The sequence below is a fragment of the Zootoca vivipara genome, chromosome 3 (genome assembly GCF_963506605.1).
Source record: "Zootoca vivipara chromosome 3, rZooViv1.1, whole genome shotgun sequence".
Lineage (NCBI taxonomy): Eukaryota > Metazoa > Chordata > Lepidosauria > Squamata > Lacertidae > Zootoca > Zootoca vivipara.
In genome coordinates, this window is record NC_083278.1 from 81,348,401 (window position 1) to 81,375,336 (window position 26,936).

The 26,936-nt window shown below is 39.1% G+C and overlaps 1 protein-coding gene across 3 annotated transcripts in view; it reads right to left on the reverse strand.

The window, feature by feature from the left end:
* Positions 1-583: 583 nt before the first annotated feature.
* Positions 584-26,936, reverse strand: part of LOC118081789 (zinc finger protein 318) — a 28,016-nt gene continuing 1,663 nt past the window's right edge. The window contains exons 2-11 of one of the 3 annotated variants that reach the window (XR_009557380.1): positions 23,904-24,133; positions 19,079-19,682; positions 17,417-18,763; positions 16,125-16,224; positions 15,523-15,821; positions 13,216-13,416; positions 12,446-12,545; positions 11,902-12,020; positions 5,392-11,252; positions 584-5,276 (exon numbers count right to left, since the gene is read on the reverse strand). Coding sequence is in view for 2 of the 3 variants with exons in the window: in XM_035108220.2 (XP_034964111.2) it covers positions 6,417-11,252; positions 11,902-12,020; positions 12,446-12,545; positions 13,216-13,416; positions 15,523-15,821; positions 16,125-16,224; positions 17,417-18,763; positions 19,079-19,682; positions 23,904-24,133 (7,836 nt within the window). In the remaining variant the exon portion in view is untranslated. Of the gene's footprint in view, positions 11,253-11,901; positions 12,021-12,445; positions 12,546-13,215; positions 13,417-15,522; positions 15,822-16,124; positions 16,225-17,416; positions 18,764-19,078; positions 19,683-23,903; positions 24,134-26,936 lie in introns of all 3 variants that reach the window. The other 2 variants (XM_035108221.2, XM_035108220.2) reach the window with 2 other exon arrangements.

Below are 26,936 nucleotides of genomic sequence, written 5' to 3' on the forward strand. Positions count from 1 at the left end.
TCAAGCCTCTGCTTAAAGACCTCCAAAGGAGGAGACTCCACCACACTTCTTGGCAGCAAATTCCACTGTCGAACAGCTCTTACTGTCAGGAAGTTCTTCCTAATGTTTAGGTGGAATCTTTTGTCTATGCTAGAGGCTTCTGCTGTGCAACCCTCTCCAAGGCTTCTCTAGAATGGAATGCCAAGGTCTCTTGCAAAGTACTGGCTGGTCACAACATAAAAATTACTCTGCTCCCGAGGCCTGAAATGCATCCTGGATTGCCCTGTTTCCATGCTTTTAAAAACAGCAGCTTGGAAGTTACTTAAAATATTTTTCCCCTCCCCCCATTCTAATATTGCCAGGTATTTTGGCAACCAGTCTTATTTCTGTTCCACAAACCTATGTTCAGCTGCTGACTTTTCAACTAAATGTTAAACAAGATTCAGAGAACTTCCTCCCAGTGTTAAAGCTAAAAACTTGAGAATCAGCATTGTGCTTTGCTTGTTCTGATGGTGTTTTGTTTTGTTTTGTTTGCTGGGGTGGAGGGAAAATATAACTTTTATGCATGGAGACTGCCAGTAGCTTTTCCAGGTATATATATATATTTTAAGTTGCAGTGAGGGTGGAGATGCAAAATCCCTATCCATGGAAGAATGCAATCCCCGCCCCTAACTTTTAAAACTGTAAATGTAAATGTCAGACACCAGCAGGAGGAAGAATGTGTTGTTCTTTAAGTGCTCTCAAGAGACACTAATCAAGGGGTAGTCAATGCAGTGCCCTCCAAATGGTGTTTACAACTACCATCACTCCTAAGTACAGGCCATGCTGGCTGAGAGCTACAGTTCAAAACACCTGGAAAGCACTACATTGGATCTCCATGCAGTAACCAACAGGCTCCCCTGCAATTAGAGCAGTGAGAGACGGGAAGACACACTAATTCAGCAGCTAACGGGCAAGATCCCAGGAATGATTCAACAAGTTGCGAAACATCAGGATGTGACACAAATCACTGACTGCATATGTACCATACATTTAAAGCACACACCTGAAGAATAGTTTGATAAGAGTGCTGGGAATTGTAGCTCCATGAGGTGCAAACTACAGTTCCCAGGATACTTGAAATGGTGTGTGTACACAAGTCTAAATCACTCTAATGTGATAAACAACTCCTTGTCTAGAAAGAATTCGACTGCTATCCAACGTTAGCCATAAGACTCACTGAAAAAAATGAATTAAAATAGCTTATTTGCACTTTAACTACCTGTACTTTTTAATCTAAGGACTCAGCTATATAGCTGCAAATAAAACATATTAAGTGTGTTTTAAGTGCAATATACAATGTGACATTAGATAGCGATAGTGAGCCTTATGGAAAATTCAATGTATTAAATTTTTTTAAAAAAAAAGCATTTTCAGAATTTTAATATTTGTGTAGATTTCACCTAAGTGCCCTGAAATGTATCCATACCAATATTTATTTGCCCCCAAGTATTTAAAATTTAAGTCTCAAATCTAAGCAAATGCTTGGCGTTAGTAAAGTGGCATATGACCACTTAAATCAGGGGTCAGCAACCTTTTTCAGCTGTGGGCCGGTCCACTGTCCCTCAGACCATGTGGTGGGCCGGACTATTTTTTTGGGGGGGGATGAATGAATTCCTATGCCCCACAAATAACCCAGAGATGCATTTTAAATAAAAGCACATATTCTACTCATGTAACAACACCAGACAGCCCCCACAAATAACCTAGATGCATTTTAAATAAAAAGACACATTCTACTTATGTAAAAACACGCTGATTCCCGGACCGTCCGTGGGCCAGATTGAGAAGGCGATTGGGCCGCATCTAGCCCCCGGGGCTTAGGTTGCCTACCCCTGACTTAAATCAAATGTAGCAACACACTAATGCACATGTATTATGCAGTCACATTCTATGAGAATCCTCTTATTCAGATGAGAATAAGAAATGTGCCAGAGAACTATACCCACAGTATTCAAGAGGCTACTTATATGCCTCAATGCAACTATGCCATTGTCTCCCCAACTAACAGGAAGAATCCCAAATCCGTAACAAAAAAGACAACACTGTAGATGCATGCACATGTTAATAACCTGAAACAATTTATTCTGAATTCCTAGAACTTAATTCAGCTTGCATAAACTTTAAACATTAACCTTCATTCAAGTTACAGAAAACTACCTCAGTGATCTTTGTTTACTAAGGTAGCTGGTGACCACAGATATATTTTCTAGTGCTTACAAGAAAATTAAATTGTATTTGACAAGAGAAATCAACATGTGTCACTACACCTGTACACAACCAGCCGTCCTGTATACTACACCATTTCTATCCCTTTTTCTAGGACCAGAAAAAGTTTGTCCTGAAACTTACAGCATTCAGCTTCACTCTGATGGTTGAAATTCTAGAATGGAGTTTTTCTTCCTACCATACATCATTCTATACATCCTTATCATCACTTCTTGGCCTTTTGGATAAGATCAAGTGTACTCACCTCTCTTCTAAAATAAAGAGCCCTGAATGTTGTTAACCTTTCCTCATGCAGTTGTTCCAGTCCCTTGATCCAATTTGGTTGCCTTTTTCTGAACCTTTTCCAGCTTGAGGTGACCAAAACTGCACACAGTATTTCAAGTGTGGTATCACCAGCTATGTATAACATTTTATTGGCAGTTTTAAAGATCCTGAACGTGGACATCACTTTTGCCATTTGGTCCACACTTATCCTCTATGACCCGCAGTCTCATATTCCTGGCCTGTCACTGAAAATTCAGGTCCCATTAGCATATAGAACACTTAAAAGTAGGATGTCTCTGCACCTTACTTTGAATTGCATTTGCCATTTTACTGCCCATTCACCCAGTTTGGAGATCCTTTTGGAACTGCCTGCAATTCCTTTTATCCACATTGAACAATTTGCTATCAGCAGCAAACTTTGCTACCTCCCTGCTCAACCCAAACTCTAGATAATTAATGAATATTAATGAATAAAGAAGTACAGGTCCCATACTGATCCTTGGGAGTCCTCCATTGGGAGAACGGTTCATTTATTCTTACTCTGTGCTTCTTGCTACTTAACAAATTCCTGATCCATAAGAGGACCTCTCATTTCGTGTCTGTTAAGCTTACTTGGGAGTCTTTGGTGAGATACTTTATCAAAAGCTTTTTAGAAGTATCAACTGGGTCACCTCAACCGATATGCTTGTTGACACTCTCAGAGAACTCTAGAAAGTTGAGACAGGACTTACCCTTGCAGAAATCATGCTGGTTTTGTACTTTTATATACCTCACAATTCTATCTTTAATAATGCTTTCCACCAACTTTCCTACCGTAGAACAGATCTTAAGCTAACTGGCCTGTTATTTCCCTCCGCCCCCCCCCCCAAAATTGGCTACTTTATAGTCCTCAGAGAGTGTCTGATCTTAGGAAATATATTTTTGTTAAAAGATCGGCATTTTCACATTTGAAATCTTTTAAGAAATGCCAGATGAATGCCACCCAGACCCTGTGATTAGTTAATTTTTGTTAATAAGGGCAATCCTTTGTCATTGCAATTTGTTTCCGTTTCACCACATTGTCAATTCATATGCATAGGCAAACTCTTACTATCTTGCTATTCAGTATCATTTTATACTGTAATGCAGTTTTCACATATTTCTGTCTGAACTAAAATAACTTCTCTCAACATGAATTAACATCAATTAAGTTACCTGTTACATTTTTAAACTATAATTCTATCAATAAAATGAAGGCATTTAGAATAAAAAAAGATTCTTTCCCCTCCCTTTTGGAGCTTTCTTATACATGTAGTAGGAGTTTCAATCCAAGTTTGTGAGGGAAAAAGCATAGTCATGGTAGGCAATATGGATAAGAAAATAACAAGAGATTGTGGTGTAATACAGGGATAGCCAATGTGGTACACCCTCCAGACACTGTTGGACTAAAACTCCCATCAGCCCCAGAAAGCATGGCTTTTGGTTAGGGATTATGGGAACTGTAATCCAACATCTGGGAGACATTGGATAACACCACTGTGGAAGAGATACCTCCTTAGCTCTGAAGCTCGTTGGGTAGCCTTAATCCAGTCACTATTTCTTAGCTCAATATACCTCAAAAAACTGTTGTTTATTATAAAATGAACAGAAAAGAGTACCTATAATTCCTTGAAGGAAGGATAAAATTGGAAGAAATATCAGATGAAACCAGTTTATTGGATTCACTGGAATAAGTTATGAGAGGCAGAAAATGTTTACTAAACTTACTTCTTTGATCAAAACCACGAATCCAGAGATGTGTGCAGCTGCAACAGCAGTGTGACCTCTACTGCACCTGTTGATATTACAAGCAAAGTAAGTATCATGTCTTGTGCTGCCCCACCACCTGAAATCCTGTTTATATATACTGTATCATCAAGCAGTCTATAGAACTGTAGCAGCAAAGTTGGCTTCCGAGTTGTCAGTAACCTATGGATAAAGACAGGCAAAGCAACCACAATTCCACCTCTTCCTTTATGCTATCTTGCTTCTGATATTGGTAATGGTGGTTGCTAGCAGCAATTCCTACTTTTGTACCTGTGTAATGTTCTGGGTCAGCATAGAAGTGCTAGTGCAACAGTGTAGGCTGAACAACTGATAATACAAGTTAATTGTATCTCCACCATAAATACTTATTTATTCAACTGCATTTTAAATTAGCATAAACCCTTTTCCTGTTTTTTAACAGTTCACTCATATCCCACTTTACAAACACTAACTTTATTTGTGGATCCTGGGCCTGGATCTTTTAAAACATAATGGAAAAGAAACCAGAAGTTTTCAAAGCATTTTTACCATACTATTTTCTTTTAAAATTGAAAGAACGCAAGTTACACGCAATGTTTAACTTGCTGAATATTTAAGCAAAGTTTTCTCATAATGCTGCATAATTCATGGCTCGATTTAATTTCCAGAGTGGTGAAAATGGGAAATTAACTGAAGAACCCGTTGTCTGAATGTTCACAAAAAACAACAACTTGTAGAACCACTTATTTAAAGAACAAACGGGAAAACGGCAATATCTTTGATCATATTGGGTTTATTTTAGATTTACAGATAAACCTTTTATATAGATCCATGCAAACGTTTACTTCATATCTTGACAAGCTGAATAAGTGAAAAACCTTCACAAAACAGTATTTTGCGGCTCAGGGGTTCATTCAGGCATGTAATGTCTGGGTATGTGAAGTGAATCCAATCCTGAGAGCAAAGTTGAGATCTTCTATTTCTTCTGTGCTGGGCAGCTGCTAAACAATTCAACACAAACAGTTACTGCATTACAATACAATTAAATGAAATGTGATTTCAAATCAAGTAAGTGACCTCAATATGCAGAGTCCAGTTGTTGGGCCACAGCCTTACCAAATAGTTTCCGTCTCCAAAAGTGAGTTGGTAGATTTTTCTCCTTTGCTCAGCGAGATGATATCCACACATACAGTAACATGGCATTACAGTCTGGATTACAGATGCAATTCAACAACGTAATTACAAGTCAAAAATGCAGAACAATCTTTATGGATTTTACATTTTGTGCAACAAAACATGCATAACATTTCAAATAAACTTTCTATTCAAATGTTTCAGCAAGAGCCTTCTTTTTTCTTCAAGTTCTGAACAGGTGTTCTTGCGCTTGTCACTGTTGCACTTGGAATGTTATTTACAAAAGCTGTGTAAATCAGAAACCATTAAAATAGTCAAAGAAAAATGCAAAACAAACAAACCCATATATCCCCCCAACAGCAATAAACCCTCCAAATGCCCACATACACACTGGCTGCATTCCCACAAAATGCCAAACAAGGAAAATCTGCAGCAAGCCTTGTGCTCACTTGCTACCCTTTTCCTCCAGTACAGTCATGGCGTTTGGAAATTTTCACTTACATTTTAGACCAACTGTAGCTTAGCTTGTCTTGCTGTCCATATCCAGAGAAAATTCAGCTAGTCCTAACTATGGTTGGTGGAAACAAGCCAACTTCATATCATAGTTTATTTATGAAGCTTAAGATTAACCACAGTTTGTGTTTCAGACATAATGTGAAACTGTGATTAATGCAACGTTCAATTTCTTCACAGTCACACCAGAGGAGAGGTAAAATTAAGTGTGCAAGCTAAAGGTTCACTGTTATGCATCCTGATAATGCTAAACCACGCTTTTGTATTATATGTGAAGGTCAGTTATAGATGAGTAATTGCATTTTAACTGCAAGGAATAGAAATGAAATGTTCTAAGTTCAACAAAAAAATTTTTATACAATCCAATATGTACAAAGGTGTATATTTTTCAGGGCAAATGAAGTTCAGGCTTTCGCAAATATCTACTGCAAGCTTCAAAATATCTAACATGTCAAACTCAAACAGAATATTTACAAAATCTACACAAAAGCTACTCAAACATCAGTATCAATATTATCTGAACTTACCAGGTACTCTGCAGAGCTTTCAGTTACTTCTGAAGTCAACTTACTGTTAATCTCACATATACTATCATTATTTTCCACTTCCTCTGTCTTGTTTAACTCCCTTGCAGATGCCTGCATATCATTCTTGACAATGTGCAATTCGTTGTCACCTGAGCCCCCCACTTCTACAGATGTTTTCTGTAGATCTAGAAGGAAGGACTCCTTGCACTCAGTTGCTTGGCATTGTACATTTTTTTCATCGCTACTCAATGGTAGTATATCAGAAGTGCTGCCTCTGCTAACATCTGATTGCAATACCATGGAAATTGGAGGCATGTCCTGCATTTCGATGAGTGACATGCTTGGTCCAGCAGTGCTGCCATTTGATGCAGGAGACACTATGTCTGGGACAATTACATCAGAAACCAAGGAGCAAAATTTATCTTCTTCGTCACCAGATGCTAACTCAACAAAAGCAATCATTTCTGGTTCAACTGTAGGTTGCTCAATGCCCAATTCTCTAGTTTCGTTGGACCCTAAAGAAATGGATGGAATGGTTTCTAACTTTGGACTCCCTACAATATCCTCATTCAGAATTTCAGGTGGTAGGATGCCGAGATGTTCACGTTCTACCTCAATATCTCCTAGACTAAAATTTATGGATTCTATTTCCAGGCTTGGTTTCAATCTAAGAGAATCATTAGGCTTTATTTCTCCAGACTTTGGAGAAGGGGTTGTAGAATGATCAAAGTTAAGTTCTGAATAAGTGCTATTCAAGTCCAAGTCATCAGCTGCTGAGGTATCCAAGATCTCAGTGTTCATGTCTGTGAATGTAAGGGCTACCTCTCCAAGATGCTCAACACTGATTTCTGTTGGAAGAGCACCTAGTGGTTCTTGAACCATCTCTGGCTGAACACTGGAAAAGTGAGTGCTATATGTTTCTACAGAACCTCTCTCTGCATTGTTATTTAAATTGAGATCAGATTCAGAAGACCCACACCCATTATTTTTTATAAACATTAATTCTGCACTGGAACTAAGTTCATCATTTGCAGAAGACATACTGCCCAAAGTTTCAGCTCCCTTAGCTTGGGAATCCTTGGTTTCACAGCTTAATGGATGTTGGCTAATTTCTTCATGTTTCCCTAGTGTACTGCTTATCATTGTTACGTTAGCAAGGCACTCATTTGACATCTGTTCTGATACTGGAGCACCAACTACATTACAATTTTCACCATCGTTTGGTTGAGAGCTAGTCAACAATTTTTGTTCATTATTTATACAGGAATTATTAAATTCATCTGTATTTAAAGGCTTCAATCCAGGATCTATCTTCTGGACCTCTGAAGTCTGCGGAATTTCATCACTGATTGCTGATTCAAGCCTATCAAGGCCCACATTTCCCCGTTTTAGATCCAGTAATGGTTCTTTATTGGAACTCTGATCTATCATTGCTATTTGAGGCTTTTCCTTATTCACTTTTGAAGATGAGGCTGGCTCCCATGCCAGCGGACTCTGAACACGCACCTCTGAAACCCACATAGAAATTGTTGATTCAGATTCAACAACTTGCTTATCTTCTGTTATAGTATGGCCTTCTCCCATAGGGGTATCAAATAACCGAGACTCATGTTCCTGACTAACAACAAGCTGATGTCCTGCAAATTCTGAATGTTCCCCTCCTACATCTCTCTCACCTAAACTTGTCAAATATGCTTTCATCTCCAAACTTTTACTGATCTTGTTTGATTTGGATTTATCCATTTTCTGCTGGTCTTGTGACTCATCACTGATGTCTGTGCCACTTGCCATACCAACATCTTCAGCAGTAAAGTCAGTCTCATTTTCTGCCATTTGCATTATTAGCTCTTTCTTACCAGGAAATTTAAACTCTGTCATCTCATGCCCCAGAGGATTATTGCTAACATCTTTTAGAAGAGCCTCCTGGTCTTCTGACAATTGCAGTGCTAATTCTTTATAATCAGGAGATTTATACTCTGCTGTCCTGCACTCCAATGAATTCTGACAAAATTCTTCCAAAGTAGTATTGCTTTCTGGCAACTGCATGGCTAATCCTGCTGTCTTAAATTCAGATAGTTTCTTGCTAACATCCTGCTCTTTTAAAAGAGCAACATGGTCTTCTGACATATGTAAGCCTAATTCCTTATCATCTGGAAATTTAAAGTCTGTTGTCTCAAGGTCTGCAGGTTTGTTGCTAAAATCATCCAAAGGAAAAACACTACTTTCTGACAACTGCACTGTTAGTTCTTTATCGTCAGATTTAACGTCTGTTGTCTTAAGGCCTGTGGATTTCTTGGTAAGATCATCCAAAGGAGGAACACTGTTCTCTGGCAACTGCATAGCAAATTCTCCTGTCTCCAGTTCCGATGACTTATTGTTATCATGTTCCTGTGACAACTGCATTGCTGATTCTTTATCATCAAGAGATTTAAACACTGCTTCCTCACACACAGATGGATTCTTGTGAAGTTCTTCCAAAGGAGAAGCATTGCTTTCTGGCAACTGCATGGCTAATTCTGCAGTCTCTGGCTCTGATGGCTTCTTGCTAACAGATTCTAAGAGATCAACATGGTTTTCTGACAATTTCATTGCCAATTCTTTATCATCATCAGATTTAAAATCTGTTGTCACAAGATCTGTGTGTTTGTTGCTAAAGTCATCCAAAGAAGGAACACTGCTTTCTGGCAACTGCAGCACAAATTCTGCTGTCCCCAGCTCCGATGGATGCTTAGTACCAGGTTCCAGTGACAATTGCATTGTTAATTCATCATCATCATGAGATTTAACCTCTGTTGCTTCACATACTGAGGAATTCTTATAAAGTTCTTCCAAATGAGAAGCATTGCTTTCTGGCAACTGCATAGCTAATTCTATTGTTTCAAGTTCAGATGGTTTATTGCTAACATCTTCTAAAAGAGCAACATGATCTATTGACAACTGCATTGCTAATTCTTTATCATCAGATTTAAAATCTGTTGTCTCAATGCCTGTGGGTTTCTTGGTAAGGTTATCCAAAGAAAGAAGGCTCTTTTTAGGTATCTGTATTGCCAACTCTGTTTTCTCAAAGTCTGGTGATTTCTTACTAAATTCAATTGGATCAGCAGTTTCCATTTCTACTTTGTTCTGAAGGGAAACAGGGGCATTTACTGAAAAATCATTGGATTCATATTTTAATATTGACTGTGCATTTGAAAGAGAGATTTTCTTTGATTCCCTCTGAACATTAGTTTTAAAGTTTTCTTCATAGGCTGCCAAAAGTTTCTCAACTTCAGCATCATCTGTTTCTGGGGTCTTGTTACTTAAAGGGATTTTGCTAACACCTGAAGTACTGTGTATGTTTTGTAGAGTTTCTTGTGTGACAGGCTTGCTGCTTGGTTTGGGATCTGTCAGCAGGTCTGTTTTTTTCTGTCTCTCAACAGGATTTGATTTGATTTTATCTGAAGTTGCAGAGTTCACAGACTTGCTATCAGCTGGACTCCTCCCACTGCAGTTGTAGAAAATATTGTATAGATCTTTGGCATTACCTGCTGCTAGGCAAGAGTTCTTTTTCTCCAGTTTTTTAACATGGTCGCTGAAAATAGTTGGTGGTGGCAAAGGATGGGGGCACATGGGCACTGCCAGTATGTTTTTATCATCCTCAGACACACCAGGAGCCATGTCATCTGCAAGGATGGTTGCTTGTTTTGGTGGCACTGCAGGTGGAGGTGGGAATACCACTACTGGTGGTACTGGCAGTGCTACTGACAGCGGTGGTCCTGGTGGTGGTGGATGTAGAGGATGCCGATTAGGTCTCTCAAAAATGCCCAATCTTGTAACTTGCTCCTTTATCACAGCAGCAAGTTCCCGTGCCTTTGCTTGTACTTTTGCCATAACATTTGCTTGATCCTCTACTGCTGCAGTTGCCTTTGCATGTTCCACAGCTTTTGCATGTTCTACAACCCGGGACACATCTTCATGTTCAGGTTCCTCTGTTTGTTCTGGTACCATTGCATTCTCCTGTGAACTCTTTAAAACTACTACTTCTCCCCCAAATGCTTTTGAAATAATATCAGGAGGCAGAACAAGTTCTGGATTACCCTCTTTTACAACAGGAAGTGGCTTGGTGCTAGCACCAGAGGATTTTATAGACAAGAAAGTATTCAAAGGTGCAGGCTTGCTTACTGTTGCTGTTGCAGACTTTCTGAGAACCATCATGGGGGCTGGTAAATTGGGCCTGATTTTTGCTTGTGATGATGTTGAAACAACTGGTGTCCAGGGACTAGTGTGTGGGATAACAGTTTTCCCAGACAATTTAATTGCAATTGGCTTTGAATTTTGTTTTCCAGATTGTGACTTGCTTTCTTTATCTTTACTTTCCTCAATACTCTCCTCCTTAGAGACAGTTACATCTTTGCCTTGATTTTTTTCATCTCTTTCAGTCTTCCTCCAGCTGAACTTTCCAAAAGATGACATTCTTGACTCCTTTGGTGGTTCTTCTTTTTTCCCTTCCTTCTTTTCAACCTCTTTGTCATCTTTTTTCAATTTAAGCTTTGTCCCATATTTCTGGTCATTAGAAACTCCTTTCCTTTTATTAGACTCATTTTCATTATCCCCATCTCCTTGTTCTTTGGAATTCTTTGGTTCCTCATTACTTTTTGGTTCCTCTTTCCTTGCCACTTTCACTGCTTTTTCATCTCTTTCTTCTTTTTGCTTTTCACACAACTTCCGTTTCAACCGGCGTTCTGTTTCTTGAATCACAGACAATCCTGCCTGACGGTCAATGTTCCTTCTCTCTTCATAGAGTGGATTTTCATCCACATATTTCTGTGAAGACAAGGAAGTTTCAGCGCTGTTACTTAATATGAAATTTCAGTAGTGATACAGGTTTATCTTCCTTAATATTTTATCTTCCTCATCACCACCCCACTACTAATTGTACTTGCTGAGAAATGCAAGAGGGAGGAGAAAGAGTGGTTTTCCTAGACAATTATTATTCAGAATATCTACATTAGCAAAGCTCAATCAGTATAGCATGAAACACTCTCAGGATCATAGGTTCATGCCCCACTGGGCAAAAGATTCCTGCATTGCAGGGGGCTGAACTAGATGGCCCTTGTTGTCTCTTCCAACTCTACAATTTTATGATTATATAAAGTAATATGAGAAAAGCTTTATTCCAATGAGGTGACAAAACCTCAGCATAAAACAAATCTAGTACAGTACAGTAAAATTTTAGTAACACACAACCAAAATGTCAACTGGGAATACAGTCAAACAATACTATCTACAGAGACTCAGAAACATAAAAAGTCATTCCCAGCTCTACCTGGAGATGCCAGGCACAGAATTCAGAACCTTTTGCATATTAAGTGCATGTCATGCCACTTATCTATAGCTTCTCCTCAATTTTACAACAGAAGACATTTCACTAAGATGACTTTTAAACATTTTTATTCAAAACAAATACACTGACCTTATATTTCTCATTATGTGGGTAATTTTTCACATGTTGTTCTGCTGATATCTGATCTCCAAAAAATTCTTGGCACAGCTGACAGTAATATCCAGTGACTGGGATTAGAAATTCAGAACCTGAAATGCCACCCAAAACAATCAATCACAGAAATTGATAGGAAGACACACTACAGCTCTGAACAACCAAAAAAACCAAACGAAACACTAAAAGTAGACAAAAAAAGCCCTACAATTGAAATGAGCCAGTTAACCATAGATTCTACTTGAAACAAACTGATTTAAAGAATGGAAACCTACACTTGTTGAACAATTCTTATCACTATAGACTTTGTTTATCATTCAAATACAAATTTATGTTGCTTTTCAATCCCCACCTAATTCAGTAACAGAGCAATTAATGCAGACAAAATAGCTATCAGAAGTTTACTTAGAAGTGGCAATCTTTTGTTGACACTAATAAAACAAAACATTTCTTGGTAGTAGGGTGAACAGTCTGGCCCTACTAAACAACACTTAACCTCAAACTATAAAAAGCAACTTACCTTTGGCAGGAACTGGTATCTTGTCAATGCGTTTTGTAAGGTTTTGCTTTGTTTCAGTTTCAGTCTTCAAAGCCCAAGGTCTGTTATATGGATCCAAGGTCTATTTACAATGACAAAAGAAATATTAAAATGAGGTCTGCTTTCCTGCCAAATGCTAAAAGCACTGAGGAAACACAGAACTATACATACCAAGTAGGCATGTACCGAACAGTTTCACATATTGACACTCAAAATGAAGCTGTGATTCAAATAGTTACCCTCAGACATTGAATATTTAAGAAAATATATGTTTTTCTGTTTGATGTTTAAAATATTGATTTCTTAATTTTGGGTTCAAAAAAGGAGGATGTCTTATACATGGAAAAATACAGTAAGAAGAGGAGGAGTTTGGATTTGATATCCCACTTTATCACTACCCGAAGGAATCTCAAAGCAGCTAACATTCTCCTTTCCCTTCCTCCCCCACTGTGAGGTGAGTGGGGCTGAGAGACTTCAAAGAAGTGTGACTAGCCCAAGGTCATCCAGCAGCTGCATGTGGAGGAGCAGAGACACGAACCCGGTTCCCCAGATTACGAGTCTACCGCTCTTAACCACTACACCACGCTAAGTGACAAACCATCCCAAAAAGATTAGGAATGAGAACTTATTCCAAACTGTTTTTTTTTAAAGGAAAGTTGATTGACATGTAGTTCTTTGCTTTCTACAAAACATTATTTTACAACTTGTAAGAGCAAATTAAAACTACTTAATGAAAACCTGATAGCACATACCTGCCTGTGCTTCTTATTATGCATATGTGTGAAGAAATCAAACATGGTCCCACAGATGGTATTGCAGTCCTTGCACCAGTGGTTTCCCGTGTCATAATAGTCATAAATATTGATTTCCTGGGAATGCTGTTTGGATGGCTGAAAATGAGATTCTGTAGACTTGGGGCTCCTGCACTCAGGTTTGTCATTAGTTTTTAAATCCTAAATTGAAAAAAAATGAAACATTACTAACTGTGGAATAACAGCCAGCGCCTCAAAACTAGCCTTTAGTAGAGACCACACAAAATATACATATATGCAACTATATATCACCTGCTAGTCAATGCCCAGGATAATTCCACCATTTCAGTGAGCTGGCACTGCTGACTCAGATGTTGTTCACTCAACAGGAAAGAACTTCCAACGAGAATCAAGCATGTTGCCAAGGTTGCAGGTACTAAGCAATCAAGGGGTGACATCCCATGGAGTACAAGGTGCATGTGTGCAGTATGCTTACTTAAGTACAAAATACTTAAGTACAAAATAACTAGCAACTCCCAATGAGTATTTGTAAGTTCTCAAAAGCATTTAAAAGTCTTTGAAAAAGCCAGTCACTTTGCATACTCTCTCTACTTTATATGATACACTCTATATTGTAGCAAAACGCAAGTGCTCAGATTCTAAGCTGTCACTGAAGAAAGCTTGCAGCAGAAGAATCTGGTCTGTCTCAAATCTTGAATTACTGACTCTGCATTTAACATACATGAGAAATAGGGTCTATTATGTTATGCTGTTTGACTCTTTGATCCCCTAGAAGTGTAATATATGTGATAAAACTCCACATCCCTAGGAAAGCCTCCCTAAACGAGTTGTAAAGAATTGCAAGGGAAACATAAATTGCTCTTCCAACCTATTGTAAGAACTGACTGGATCAGGAGACCAGGGTACCCTTGTGTACCAATCAAGATAGTTTTTTCTTCCAAAAATGTTTAGATCAGTGAAGAAAAGCATTATGTTTAATGTTGTGTGCTCATATCCTTTAGCTCTCTTCCTTGAGGATCATAAAAAATGTTTTGGCATTATATAGACATCCCCCTCGTCTTCCACTGATCTGCTTGCTCCCACAAATAATGGGCTGTGAGCTCTAACAACTGAGTTGTCTTTACATGATTATAAGAGCCGCTATGCTGTGATCAAGCCAATGGCCCATCTAGTCTAGCATCCTATCTGTGGGAAGCCTACAAGCAGGATCTGGTCGGCAAAGCAGACTTAAGGAGATCACATATCCAGTGTTTTCCATAGTGTTTCACTTTCAGAAGAGCTGGAAATGTTTCTCTCATAGTTTCCAAGTTAATGAGTAGCAGAAGGGAAAATCCATCCTGATGCAAGCAGGCTGTTAGGTTTTGGAAGGCAACCCAAATTAGAATCCCATTCCCACTAAATTTTCTTGGGTTTTTTCTGTCATTTTTGCAGAGACTGTGTTACTCCACACTTGTGATCAACAAGAAAAAACATGCACACTGTCTCCTTCCATAATAATTATCAGATTCTTTACATCAAACCAGAAAATGCCACAATGATTTCTTCCCTTTTTGAAATGTTTATTAAAGAAAATGAAGGCTATTGCAGAAACATGAAAAATCTGCCTGAGGTAGAGAATTTCAAGTCAGAAGATAATCATAGCATTATTTAAGACAGAATTTTTTAAAGAAAAAAACAGGAATGAATCATATTCAGCACCACATAGATTTCTCTCTTTATGCACTTCCTCAGGCTGAAGGGGAGAAAAAAAATCAACATTATATTTAATTCAATTTATGCAAGTTTTTCAAAACTGGACCACACAGAAAGCTATTTGAAATTAAAATTACAAGCTCCATGAAAAACTCAACAATCATGGTCCTTCAGAAATTACTTGATAACTGTTATCTTATTTTTTTCCCTACTCTGTAGAATGTCATCAGATTATTCTAACACCAGCCACCTCTTAAAATCATTCCCTCCACTCCTGGACCAGTGGAAAGGATTCAGGAAATACTATTACCTCCCTGTCTTAGGCCTTTCTATCACCAACTTCCCTGTGGGAAGGATCTTGATTATTTTTTTCTATGTTGATATTGTTTATTGTGTTTTTTACAAATTTAATGTTACTTTTAAGTCACATGGTAAGAATTTCTGACCCCCAAAGTCAGGATAGTAATAATAACTAAAAATTATGTCAAATAAAAGCGACAGCTTAACAAAGTTTGCGGGTGGCAAGAAATTCTTCCAAACACCGTTTTTACCAAACATGAGAACATCAGTTAGAATCAGCAATTAGAATTTTACCTTGACTGAGTTGGAAGTTTTCTCCTGACCTTTTGCATTTTCTGACTTGTTTTTTTCTGATGAGTTTTTTTCTGATGAGTCCTTAATTTCTGAAGATTGCTTCCGGGACTTCTCAAATATATGAATACCCAGGATCTGAGCTACTTTGTCAAGCTCAGATTGTTTCTTCTCTGCAGCCTCTGCATGTAACTTCAGCTGAGAAATCTCTTTCACAATGTTCTCCTGTAGTCTGTTCACTTCTATTAGCAAAGGGTCTTTGTGTCCATCCTTCTCCCTACGTTTTTTCCGCAGCATCTCTCCTGAGTCGGTCAAAGTAGTGGAGTAGGAAGCATATGAAAATCATGTTAACACATGCAAAATTATTTTATGTACTTAAAGGTATCCCACACCATTTTGTTGGGCCCAAATGCCAGAAAGTTCTGTCCACATTACTGAATGCAGAACTGGCAATAATCAATACAGGATCCACAAAAATTAATTCCTGTTTAGGATAATATTTAGGGGTGCCTAAGTCAGTAGTAGTAAAAAAAATCCTACACTTGGTATCGCCACTATAGAGAATCACAGGGGAAAATGAGGCATAAAATGAGAGAAAGCAGTACCTTGCTGTTTTGAAAGTCGATCTAATTCAGTCCTGAGATAGTGCAGTTTCTTCTGTCGTGCTTCCTGTTCAGACCTCAACTTCTCTCTTTCCTCCATTACCTAGAAAGTTAACGAAGAAGCAAAGGTATAAAAATACCCTCTTTCATGGACCAGTCAAAGAAACACTGCAAAGACCACTGGGATGACTACCAATGCTTTTTCTTGAATTTGAGAAATTCCAATAATCATGTTAAAGTAGGCTTGTGGATTAGTATCTGATGCAAATGCATCTCTGCTCAGAGGTTGCAGCTCATTTATTCTATGCTGTATCTATGTTGATTTTTCAATCAAAATAAAAGTTAAATAATTTTGCTTTCCTCTCAACTACAAAGGAACTTCTTTGAACTGAGGGAAGGGGCAGCAGATGGAAAATGTTATTTTAAAAGTATCATACACACCCCTTTCTGCCCACAGAAGCCTCCACAGTCTGAAAAAATCTTCAGTCAAAGGAGGGACACAACTGGATGTTTACGCAGGTGGCGCTGTGGGCTAAACCACTGAGCCTAGGGCTTGCCGATCAGAAGGTTGGCGGTTCAAATCCCTGTGACAGGGTGAGCTCCCGTTGCTCAGTCCCAGCTCCTGCCAACCTAGCAGTTTGAAAGCATGTCAAAGTGCAAGTAGATAAATAGGTACCGCTACAGCGGGAAGGTAAACGGCGTTTCCGGGCTACTGCTCTGGTTTGCCAGAAGCGGCTTTGTCATGCTGGCCACATGACCTGGAAGCTGTACGCCGGCTCCCTCGGCCAATAACGTAAGATGAGTGCCACAACCCCAGAGTTGGTCACGACTGGACCTAATGGTCAGGGGTACAAAAAAAAAAGCCCACTGAAATCAATGGGCTGCAGCACATATTAACTCTGTTGGAACGTAGCCATAATCTACTGCAATGTAATAATATTTAAGGATCCATTTTTGGAAATATTTGCCTGTTTTCCTGGTGAATTTAATCTTATACTAGTTACTATTCTAGAATCTGTGATCTGTTTCACTTTGTTTCAAGAATTTTAAATGGTACTTGAAACACTAAGAAACTCAACTCAGTAATAAACTGTGCCCTTGTTTCAATTGTTTATAATACATCTCCTGCCACAAATTAATTGAACAGTCTAATATTTTTAAACACTGGAAATTCTGACATGTGGAGAGTGCTAAAGTGTCAAGACTGAAAAATAAACACAGATACTCAGCATTCTTGTGCCTTTAGATTGTGTGTTGTAAGAAACAAAATTATCAATAACATTAAAAATACTTACCTTTAGCTTCTGAGAAGCCCGATTTCTTTCATCAGATATTCTTTCTTTAACACTTTGAAGAAAATGCTGAGAAAACTGAGGGGATAATTTTGAGTAAGTCGTAGCACCAGGGATTTGTACAAGCACAGAGTCATCTCTCTTGGTATCAGGAGTCCCTTTGTCTGTGGAAACCGTCTCAATTACTCGGAGGTTGGGTCGCGCGGGTTTTGGTGGTACTGTCAGTGTGACAAGCCCCTGTACATCTGAAAGTGTGGGGTCAGCCTGCTGAGGAGACGCATACATGGGCCAGCCAGATGCTGCATATGCCATATAGTGTCCATATGCATCATAACCAGGAGGGGGCATTGTGGGAGATGGATAGTTTTGTGGCAGTTGAGTTGCAGTGAATGGTGAAAAGCGAGAAACTCTATACCGGGAAACCGAAGTGGAAGTAGAAGACAAATTAGGAAGAGGTGGAGCCGACGGCATTAGAGATATTGGGGGAACAGACTGTTCTGGTATGGGAGTGGGATTATTTCGCCCTACAGTTACGCTTTTTGTGTGCTCAGAACCAGAGGGTGAGAGAGAGTGATGCCTCGATTCTGGAGAGTAAGTGTCACTACGACTGCGACTCCTCTCCCTAGATTCCAATTTATGAGACGTTACTGAATGACGATCAGGAGAATGAGATGTTTTCTTCCCATGGAGTCGTTCCTGAGTGCGGGCAGCAAGCTTACCAATTTCAGCCACCCCAATGTCAAGACCAATAGTTTTCAGCAAGTTATGAATTTTCTCATACTCTGGTCTGGATTTTTCAGGTTTTACAGAAGGATTAGCAGGAGGTGGAGAGCTTTCTTTCAGGCTTTCAGGTTCTTTACCAATACTAAGTGTTGGCTTTTGAGTAGGGGGGAAATTAATGGTAGAGTCATCTTCATCATCACCATAAAGAAACTTCTCTTCATCCTCAATGTTAGGGAAGCCACGCCTTCTCTTTTCCTGAGCACTGGTAGAATCTGCCATCATACCAAGAATGCGTGAAAAGCCACTCCCGTCCTGACTGGCTCTTTCATGAGGAAGTAAGAAGTCATTGTGCCGGTCTTCAGGCTCTGATATGGGCTCATGATAGTCTTTCTGTTTCAAAAAACTGCCGAAATTCTGTTCGAAGGGGGAAGTGTTTTGCTGTTGGCCAGAATTTAGTTTCCAATTATGCATACTGCCTTGAGACTCTGCACTTTTGTTGAACTGTTTGAGGAAATTCTCTACCTCAGATGAAAAGGGAGCAATGCTGCTACGCTTCTGCGAAGGAGGATGATCAGTAATAAGGGGAGGCTCTTTGACAGAGGCAGAACTGCTGGAAAAGACTTCAGGCTAAAAGAAAAAAGAAATGAACTATCATTTGTGAATACATTCAGTGCTAACCAATAAGACAGACAAAACTTTGATACACCAGGATCGTAGCCAGTGGCTTAGAACAGTAACAGTCAACTGTAGGAAGGTGTGAAAGAGAAACAGCAGTTCCTAATTATGCTGTTATTTTGGCATTTAATATTCCACAACAGCAAGGGTGACCTGGGTATTGTTCTGAGGGTATCTACTCCAGAGATTAAGTAAAATAAGATTTACTAAAAAGCAACAAAGTGGAGCTGATAGTTTAGTAAGGCGAGAAAAGAAAATAGGCCAAACCTGCACAGAAGGATCGTCCACGCGTTTCTTCAAGATGGACTTTTTGGGCATTGCTGGTGCTTCATCCGGTCTATAGAGATACCGAGGTTCAGAAGACTGCAGTGGGTTGCTCCTGTCAGGGATCATATAACCATGTCCAGGCAATTCCCGACTCAAATTTCTGCTCAGCTCCTCTTCTCTTTTTCTCCTAGCACTTTCAAGCTCGCGGAAATCCAGATCTGGCGGCCTTGGGCTCCTACTAGGACTTCGCTTACGGTAGTTCCGTGTCCCTGGCAAGAAACCCTGAGGCTCTATGCTCATATCAATTAGTCTGTCGTCTCTGTCATATCGAGGACGTTTGGGCTCTCGCCCTCTATCCTCTGATGAATACAAGGATTTCCTAAGTGGTATACCATCCCTATCAGTTTCCCTTGGGAGATCCTGTAGATGGTCATAGTTCATGCTATAGTCTGATTGGTGGAGGAAAACATCCCTACTGTGAGAGTCCTCATTATGTCTCATACTGAAAGGACTAGAAGCATTTTCCTCACAGGAGGGATATCGCTCAAGGCTTCGAGGACGTGAAAGGCCTCTGTTAAATATTGGACCATCAGCCAAGTCATCCCTGATAAGAGAGGCACATAAGTTACAACAAAGTCAGCAACTTGGAATAGCATCCCCTAAACTCAGAAAGGTGTAAAATGCATGATTCCAAAGGTGTAAAATGCATGAAGCCAAGATTGCTGGTTCTGGAGATGCTGCATATTCAGCAATACCTTTACCACTCTTTTTTGAGGTCTTTATATTTATGACCATGAGACATGCAACGTAAACAGAAGGGGAGATCCAAACCTGAGAGAACCTTGTCCCATGAGTGAAAGTTTGCCCACAGAACTCTGGATCCAACCCAGTATCTTTATTTTATACAGCTTTTAAGCATTAGCCTGGCAGCCACAGGCAACAACGGGCTGCATGCAGGTGAGTGAGTAGGCTGGCAGAGGAGGAACATAGCGTTCTGTTACTTCTGAGTCCAACAGAGTCCAACCCAGAGGCTGCCAGAGGAAAGCCTCCTCCTCTGCGCCCAGCACAGAAACACAGTTCTCTGTCCCTCCTTTGCCCTGCAGGCTAGTAATTTTTGTAAAATTATTTCCAATATATACACACACCTTAATTGTTTTATTTTAGTTTGGACTACATACATTTAAAGTTATTTATTTATTTATTTATTCATTCATTCATTCATTCATTCTTATGTCTGACTGACCATCTAGGGAAGCACTAGCATCATCAGTGAGCAACATAACATTACTTATAAGTATTTTTACACCATGGCCATTATGATTCCTCCATCATCAGCAACAATATTATAGAAGAGAACATAAGCATTTTCCCTGCTAGTATTTTCAAAACCTGCTTTCTGATATTCTCCCCCCCCTCCCCAATGCACCCAGCATTTAGAAGACAAAATATCACTGTCCTTAACAATTCAAAGATTTTTCAAGAAAAACAGTCAATTATATACTATATGCATGTACTGTAATGTAATTTGTGAATAAACAGTGAAATGTGGTTTTGCTGATTTCTTGTGGTCTGACATTATGAGCAGCTCATCACAGAAACTGCTCAACTAATCAGACCAAAGTGTCCCAACCTCAAATATGAACTGCCTTTAAAACAGAACAGCAATGCCACTTTGACAGGAGCAAATAATACAGAATTACATTCTAAGGTCTTTCACAATCTATTGTGTGCATCTGCAACCAAAAGGTAGTTAGTTCCCAGGAGAATAAGGTAGATAATGGCAAATGGGACTCAACTGATGAACTCAGTTATCAAACACAGTGCTCTGGTTTAGCTATAGCACTTAAGCCACTATAGACCCAATTACACCTAAACCAACTCCATAGGATCAGGATATCAATTGGAAGAGAGTTTCAATCAAAATTATGTTTGTTACCAAGATTAAGTTGTCACTCTGAACTAGCTACAAACAATGGACAGTGCAAGTATCCTATTACAAATAGTGAATTCAATTCTCCAGCATAGAAATTTACTTAGTCAAAAGAGCAGCACTGATGCACACGAGGCAACTGTCAGCAGGCTCAGGAAAACCCCAAGATTTGTAGAAATACACAGAAGACTTAAGGGAAAAGAATCCAAATGACAATTGAGTATATCCTGTAGACCAGGGATGTCCAACCGGTCGACCGTGATCGACTGGTCGATCCCCGGGAGGTTTGAGTCAATTGTGGTCGATTTTTCCTTTGCGGGGGATAAAGAGGACCTGGACCCAGCCCCTTGCCCCGTCCCCCTATTGCTTATGATCACTAGAACAGAAGGCGGAGTTTGTTTCCTGATCAATCTTTTGGTAAGCAAAAGCTCAACATTTTAGACCCGCCCCTCTTAAAAAAGCTCAACAACTTTGACTTTTCTCCCCCAAAGCTCAACAACTTTGACCTGAACCCCCAAAGGTCAACAACTTTGACTTCCCTCCCTTAAAAAAATGACCTGACCCCGCCCTGCCCCAAATGGGGTATATCACTGCCATATTTTTTTTCTGTGAGTAGATCGCAGTCTCTTGGGAGTTGGGACATCCCTGCTGTAGACAACAAATACTGAACCCCTTTTGAGGGGCATGGACAGAGAAGGAAAATCCTGAAAACAAGTATAGACAACTAGCACCCTAAGCATGGGCACTCAACTACAGGCTCAACTTGCACCATCCTTATGATTTTGCTGTTGCTTTTTATGTCTCAAAGACTTTTCCGTTTCACAAGAAATATCAGAAAAAATAAAGAAAATGAAAGCAGTTTCATCCTAGAAATAGTAATTCCCCCAATAAGCACTAATTAGTAAATTTACTAAATGGGTGCTTCATTCTCTTTTAAACTTCCGATTCATTTTCAGAAAGCAAATATTTCAGTTCCAAATTTGCTGTTATTGCTAACCTCTTAGATCAGAGTCCACTATAAATAAAATGAACAGAAAAAACAAGTAGTACTGTAGATTGAACAATTAAAAACTCATGATTTCAATTAAGGAAAAATTATTCAAAACTAGCTTTGTACTTTTTGTCTATCTCCCACCATTCTTCTTCAGAAAAGGTTGTGTGAAATTATTTGCATGCACCACACTCCTCAGATGCAGACATATTTTCAAAACCTCTCATAATACTACCATCGATGCTAGCAGAAGATGCTGTTTTAAATCTATTGTTTTCCATTTTGTGGGCAATATTGTGTACATTCTGCAAGAGTGGTATTCCGGTAGCTTGTCCTGGGTGTTTACTAAATATTCATACCAACTAGGCCCTGCTAAAGTGATGTTTGCTATGAAGAGTGCACAGACTGAATGAAACACACTTGTTACAAACATATACCAACAGGCCACAATTCACACTACATGTCCTACATATAGAGGCGGCGCATAAATAAATGACCCCCCCCATCCTATATAGTACTACATGTGAACAAGCACTCAGCAATTTCTTATGATTACAATCTCACTAAACTGTAAATGATCCACTCCTTGACAATTCCTGGATGAAAGCAACTTTATTTCCTGCCACTGCAGTCACTGCAATCAATGTTGTTGTAAACTTCTCTGAAGGATAACATTATATGTTAACTGTCTCTAAATGATTCCTCCCCTATATTCAAGTAAAATAATTAGTCATTTTCCACTCTTAATAATGCAGCATCTGCCTTCACAAAAGCCAGTATGACAGGAAGGAGAAAAAGTATTCAGCAGATTTCATAAAATACACTCTCCTATATATTTATATATACTGGGGAATATCACCATACAGCAGGGAAGAACAAAATTTAAATGTACCCCTCCAGTCAAATAATTAAAAAATAAAAAAAATAAAAATAAAAAATAAAAATAAATTATGCTTCACAAGATTCTAACAAGAGAACACAAACTGCAAAAAGGACTGTTTGGGACTAAATGCAAGCTGTAAATTGACACCTATTCACTTAATTTTAAGCCTAGTTTATACTATGCAATTTGCTTTTAAGATGATATAGGTTAAACAGTAGCTGGAACCTGAGACAGTTACCTAGCCCAGTGAACTCAATGGGATTTACTTCTAATAGGCTTGCAGTATAAGTTTACCAAACTTGACTACAAAATACAAGCTGTACAAAGTGGATTGCTGCAATCATAGTGTCTAAGAACTGATATAGATATGGCATGCTAACTGAAGTAATATCAGCAGCAATGGTACATATGACAAATGTTTTAATTTCAGAATCTCACAAATTTAAGCAATGGTTAATTAATCTATCAAAATATTTTCTGAGATTGTTAGCAATTCAGTTATAAAGGACAGTCCACTGTTACCAGCAACTGAGACACACAAAAACTTTATCCACAGTAGTTCACCACTGAAATAAATTCTCATAAAAACTCAAAAGTGTTGATCTAGTGAGAATCTTATGTTGCCTTCAGCCTAGTCAACTAGCTGTTAACTTCCTAATTTATGTTTTTTTATCTTCTAATATATTCCATCACTATCAACAACATGTTTAACATTACAGCAACAATAATCATACATTCATATTATTCCTAAACTTGTATGCATGCAGTTCTTCAGAATCTAATCTTACTGCACAATTTTAGTTTAAGAACTACCCCTGGGTTTTGGCAACTACTTGAGAGTACCAATATACTACAACGTAAAAGTGAAGAAAGCTAAACATCTCTTAGATATTGGATTCTTGATATATTCCATCCAATACAATTTCCATACCATCTGACAGCAAGTTGGTGATCATTTATATCACCTATGATACAAGAACTAAAAGGTGTAATTCTGAAAGGCTATTCTTCAGAGGCATACCTGTCCAAATCACTCAGACTATCAACTGGTGAGCCTAGTCTATCAGATATTCTCTTTCTCTCAGGTGTGTCAATGCCGTAACGGTCATTGCCAACTGTGATCCGTAAATTCTGTTCCACTGAAGACTCAGAATGTCGACTTGGAGAATGCCGGCCTGAGGAACGTGAGCGCTGGCCTGGGGAACGTGAGCGCCGGCCTGGGGAACGTGAGCGCCGGCCTGGGGAACGTCTCTGCAATTGGAGAAAAATACAGTTCCATCATGCTAGTTATTAGGATAGATTATGTTATTGTTGTGAGCTGCTTTGACATCACCTTTGTTGCTTTGAAATGAAAACTAATCAAATTAAATTCAAGGAACAAGCCAAAAACATTGTGAAATTAAGCAATTTAAACAGTGTCAACGCCAACTCAAATCAGATAGTGCACATCAAACTTGCACTCATCTGCACTGAAGGCATCTGTGAACACATGCGTAGGCAATGGAACTAGATTGACAACTTTACCATTAAGAACAATTGCAGCCAGTGATGTAGGGCAGAAAATATCCCAGTGATGTTTGTTTCCACAGAATATTCTCACTTTCTTGGAATATATTGTTTCATAAAATTAATTAGTAATAAAATGTATGGAAAGAATAGTCAATTTGGGGGCATTTCAAAGTTTCAACAACACTTTTTTTAGTTAGATGACTGTCTCTAGAAAGCATCTTCTCTCTCACATGAGAACTACTGATTTGTAGATTTGTGTGCTCAAGCATGCATGTATAAACAACGCTTAATTAAATCCCCAAGACCAAATACAGTGGTACCTCTGGATACACACACCTTTGATTGTGTATCCTTTGGGTTACACACGTGGCAAACCAGTAAGTATTTTCCCAGGTTTCGTCGTGCGCATGCGCAGAAGCGCTCTCCCGTGCTGCGCGCATGGCAGAATCTTCGGTTGCAAATTCCTCGGGATCCGACCAGAGCTCCAGAACAGATCCCGTGTGCAACCAGAGGTACCACTGTAATCCAAATAAACTAAATCCAATCTGAATCAATTTAAGGCACTGAAAAATTCTGATTCAAAATTATCCAGAAAACTAACATAACTGCTTCGCCACAGTAAATGACTACCAGTGAATTCATGTTTAGAAATATGCAATTTAATATGGGTAGAGTTTTATAAACTCCAACAATGTATCACTTATGCCATGAGCAGATATGAAACCATAATTGCAGTTTGGGGCTCCTTCATCTAACCTGGAAGTGACTTGTGCCCCTCTCAAGTAGGCTACTGTTCACCTCTAAGTTGGGTTTCAACTCCCCAGCTATCACAAGTTTTCAACCTTTCCTTTTCATAACACTGGGCAGCAAGTCAGCAGTCTGGATCTTCAGGAAAATCTTTATACAGTCATACCTCGGTTTAAGTAAGCCTCGGTTTGAGAACTTTCAGTTTAAGTACTCCGCGGACCCGTCTGGAACGGATTAATCCACTTTCCATTACTTTAAATGGGAAAGTTCGCTTCAGGTTAAGTACAGACTTCCGGAACCAATTGTGTACTTAAACCAAGGTACCACTGTACAGTACTATTAAGTTCAAGGACTCTTGTCTGAGTATAGTACAATTACTTTATAAATGGCCTGAGTCAATTTCACCTTTTTTATGCTGCTGAATATTTGGGGAAAGCTCCTGCTCACTTGGTTGGGTTGATCACAAGCAGCTCTGCTCATTCTAAGCCAGAAGATCAAAATGACCAGTAGCAGGTCCTTACTCATACTCTAGGATCTTCAATGAAAGGTCCCCACAATTCTGTTCAGTTTTCTTGACCTACATATTAACATCAGTGCTGTGCCCCCAGCACTATTTTCCTTAGAGCAGAAGTAGCTAGCCCCTGGGCCTGGAAGCTGAATCAAGCCTCCCAAACCATTTCCCTGGCCCTCTAAAGAACCTACCAATTTTGGGAGCAAATAAACAGACATAATATTGGGGTGGGTGAAGTAAAAAAAAAAACCACACACACTGTCCAGTGCCCTGATGGCGACCCAATCAATCCATACTCAGCCATCATTCTGATAACTTGATGAGCAGGGAGGTCCCTGCTGGAGTGGGGAATGTGAGGGCCAGCTTGGGGAACAGCTAAGGGCCAGGGCCTATGTGCCCAGTGTGCACATGTGAGTGTGGGTATGGAAGTGTGGGGTGGCCACAGGCATGAGGTCCCTGAAGGTCTGGTTAAAGGCTCATGGGTTTAAAAAAAAAAGTGCTACCCTACCATTAAATGCTACCCTACCATTAAATTCATCTGTAATGATGGGAAAGGGTTTGGCCCCCACACTGCTTACGGCAGTTTTTCTCAAACTTGGGTCCCCAGCTGTTGTTGGACTACAACTCCCATCACCTTAGTTAGCAGAACCAGTGGTCAGGATGATGTGAGTCGTAGTTCAGCAACAACTGTGGATCCAAGTTTGAAAAACACTGGAGACTGCCACCTCTAATTTCCGAGGAATTGCCTGTACCATCTACGTGCTAGGCTAAAAAAAACACTGATTTATTTCCCTCAGTCAGAGCATAAGTATTTTCTAGTTTATATATTTTCATTATATAAACTTAATTTGTCTACCGGTAATAGCAATCATAAAAACACAGTTATTAGAAATGAAATCCCATTGAACATACGGTAGACTTATTTTTGAGTCAGTAATACTTAGGATTGTGTTATATTCTGCTATCCCCAACAAGCATTGGAAGATTTTAAATCAAAACAAATATACTAAAACTCTTCTAAGGTTACAACTGCAAAGCAGTAGAGCAGAAATTAAAAGATGATGAATTGTGAAGTAAGCCAAAGGCTAATAGACATAAGTATTTAAAATTTATTTGGGTTTCATACCTATAAACAATCAGAACAACGTTCAAAATCAATTATAAAACATTTATACTTCCTAAATAATCTATTTAATTTTAATATCCCCATCTAAGAAACTGTTCCTCAGATGCTTAGCTGAAATAATTTTCAAACTAGCAGAATTTCTGAAAATCAAAAGCCGAAAG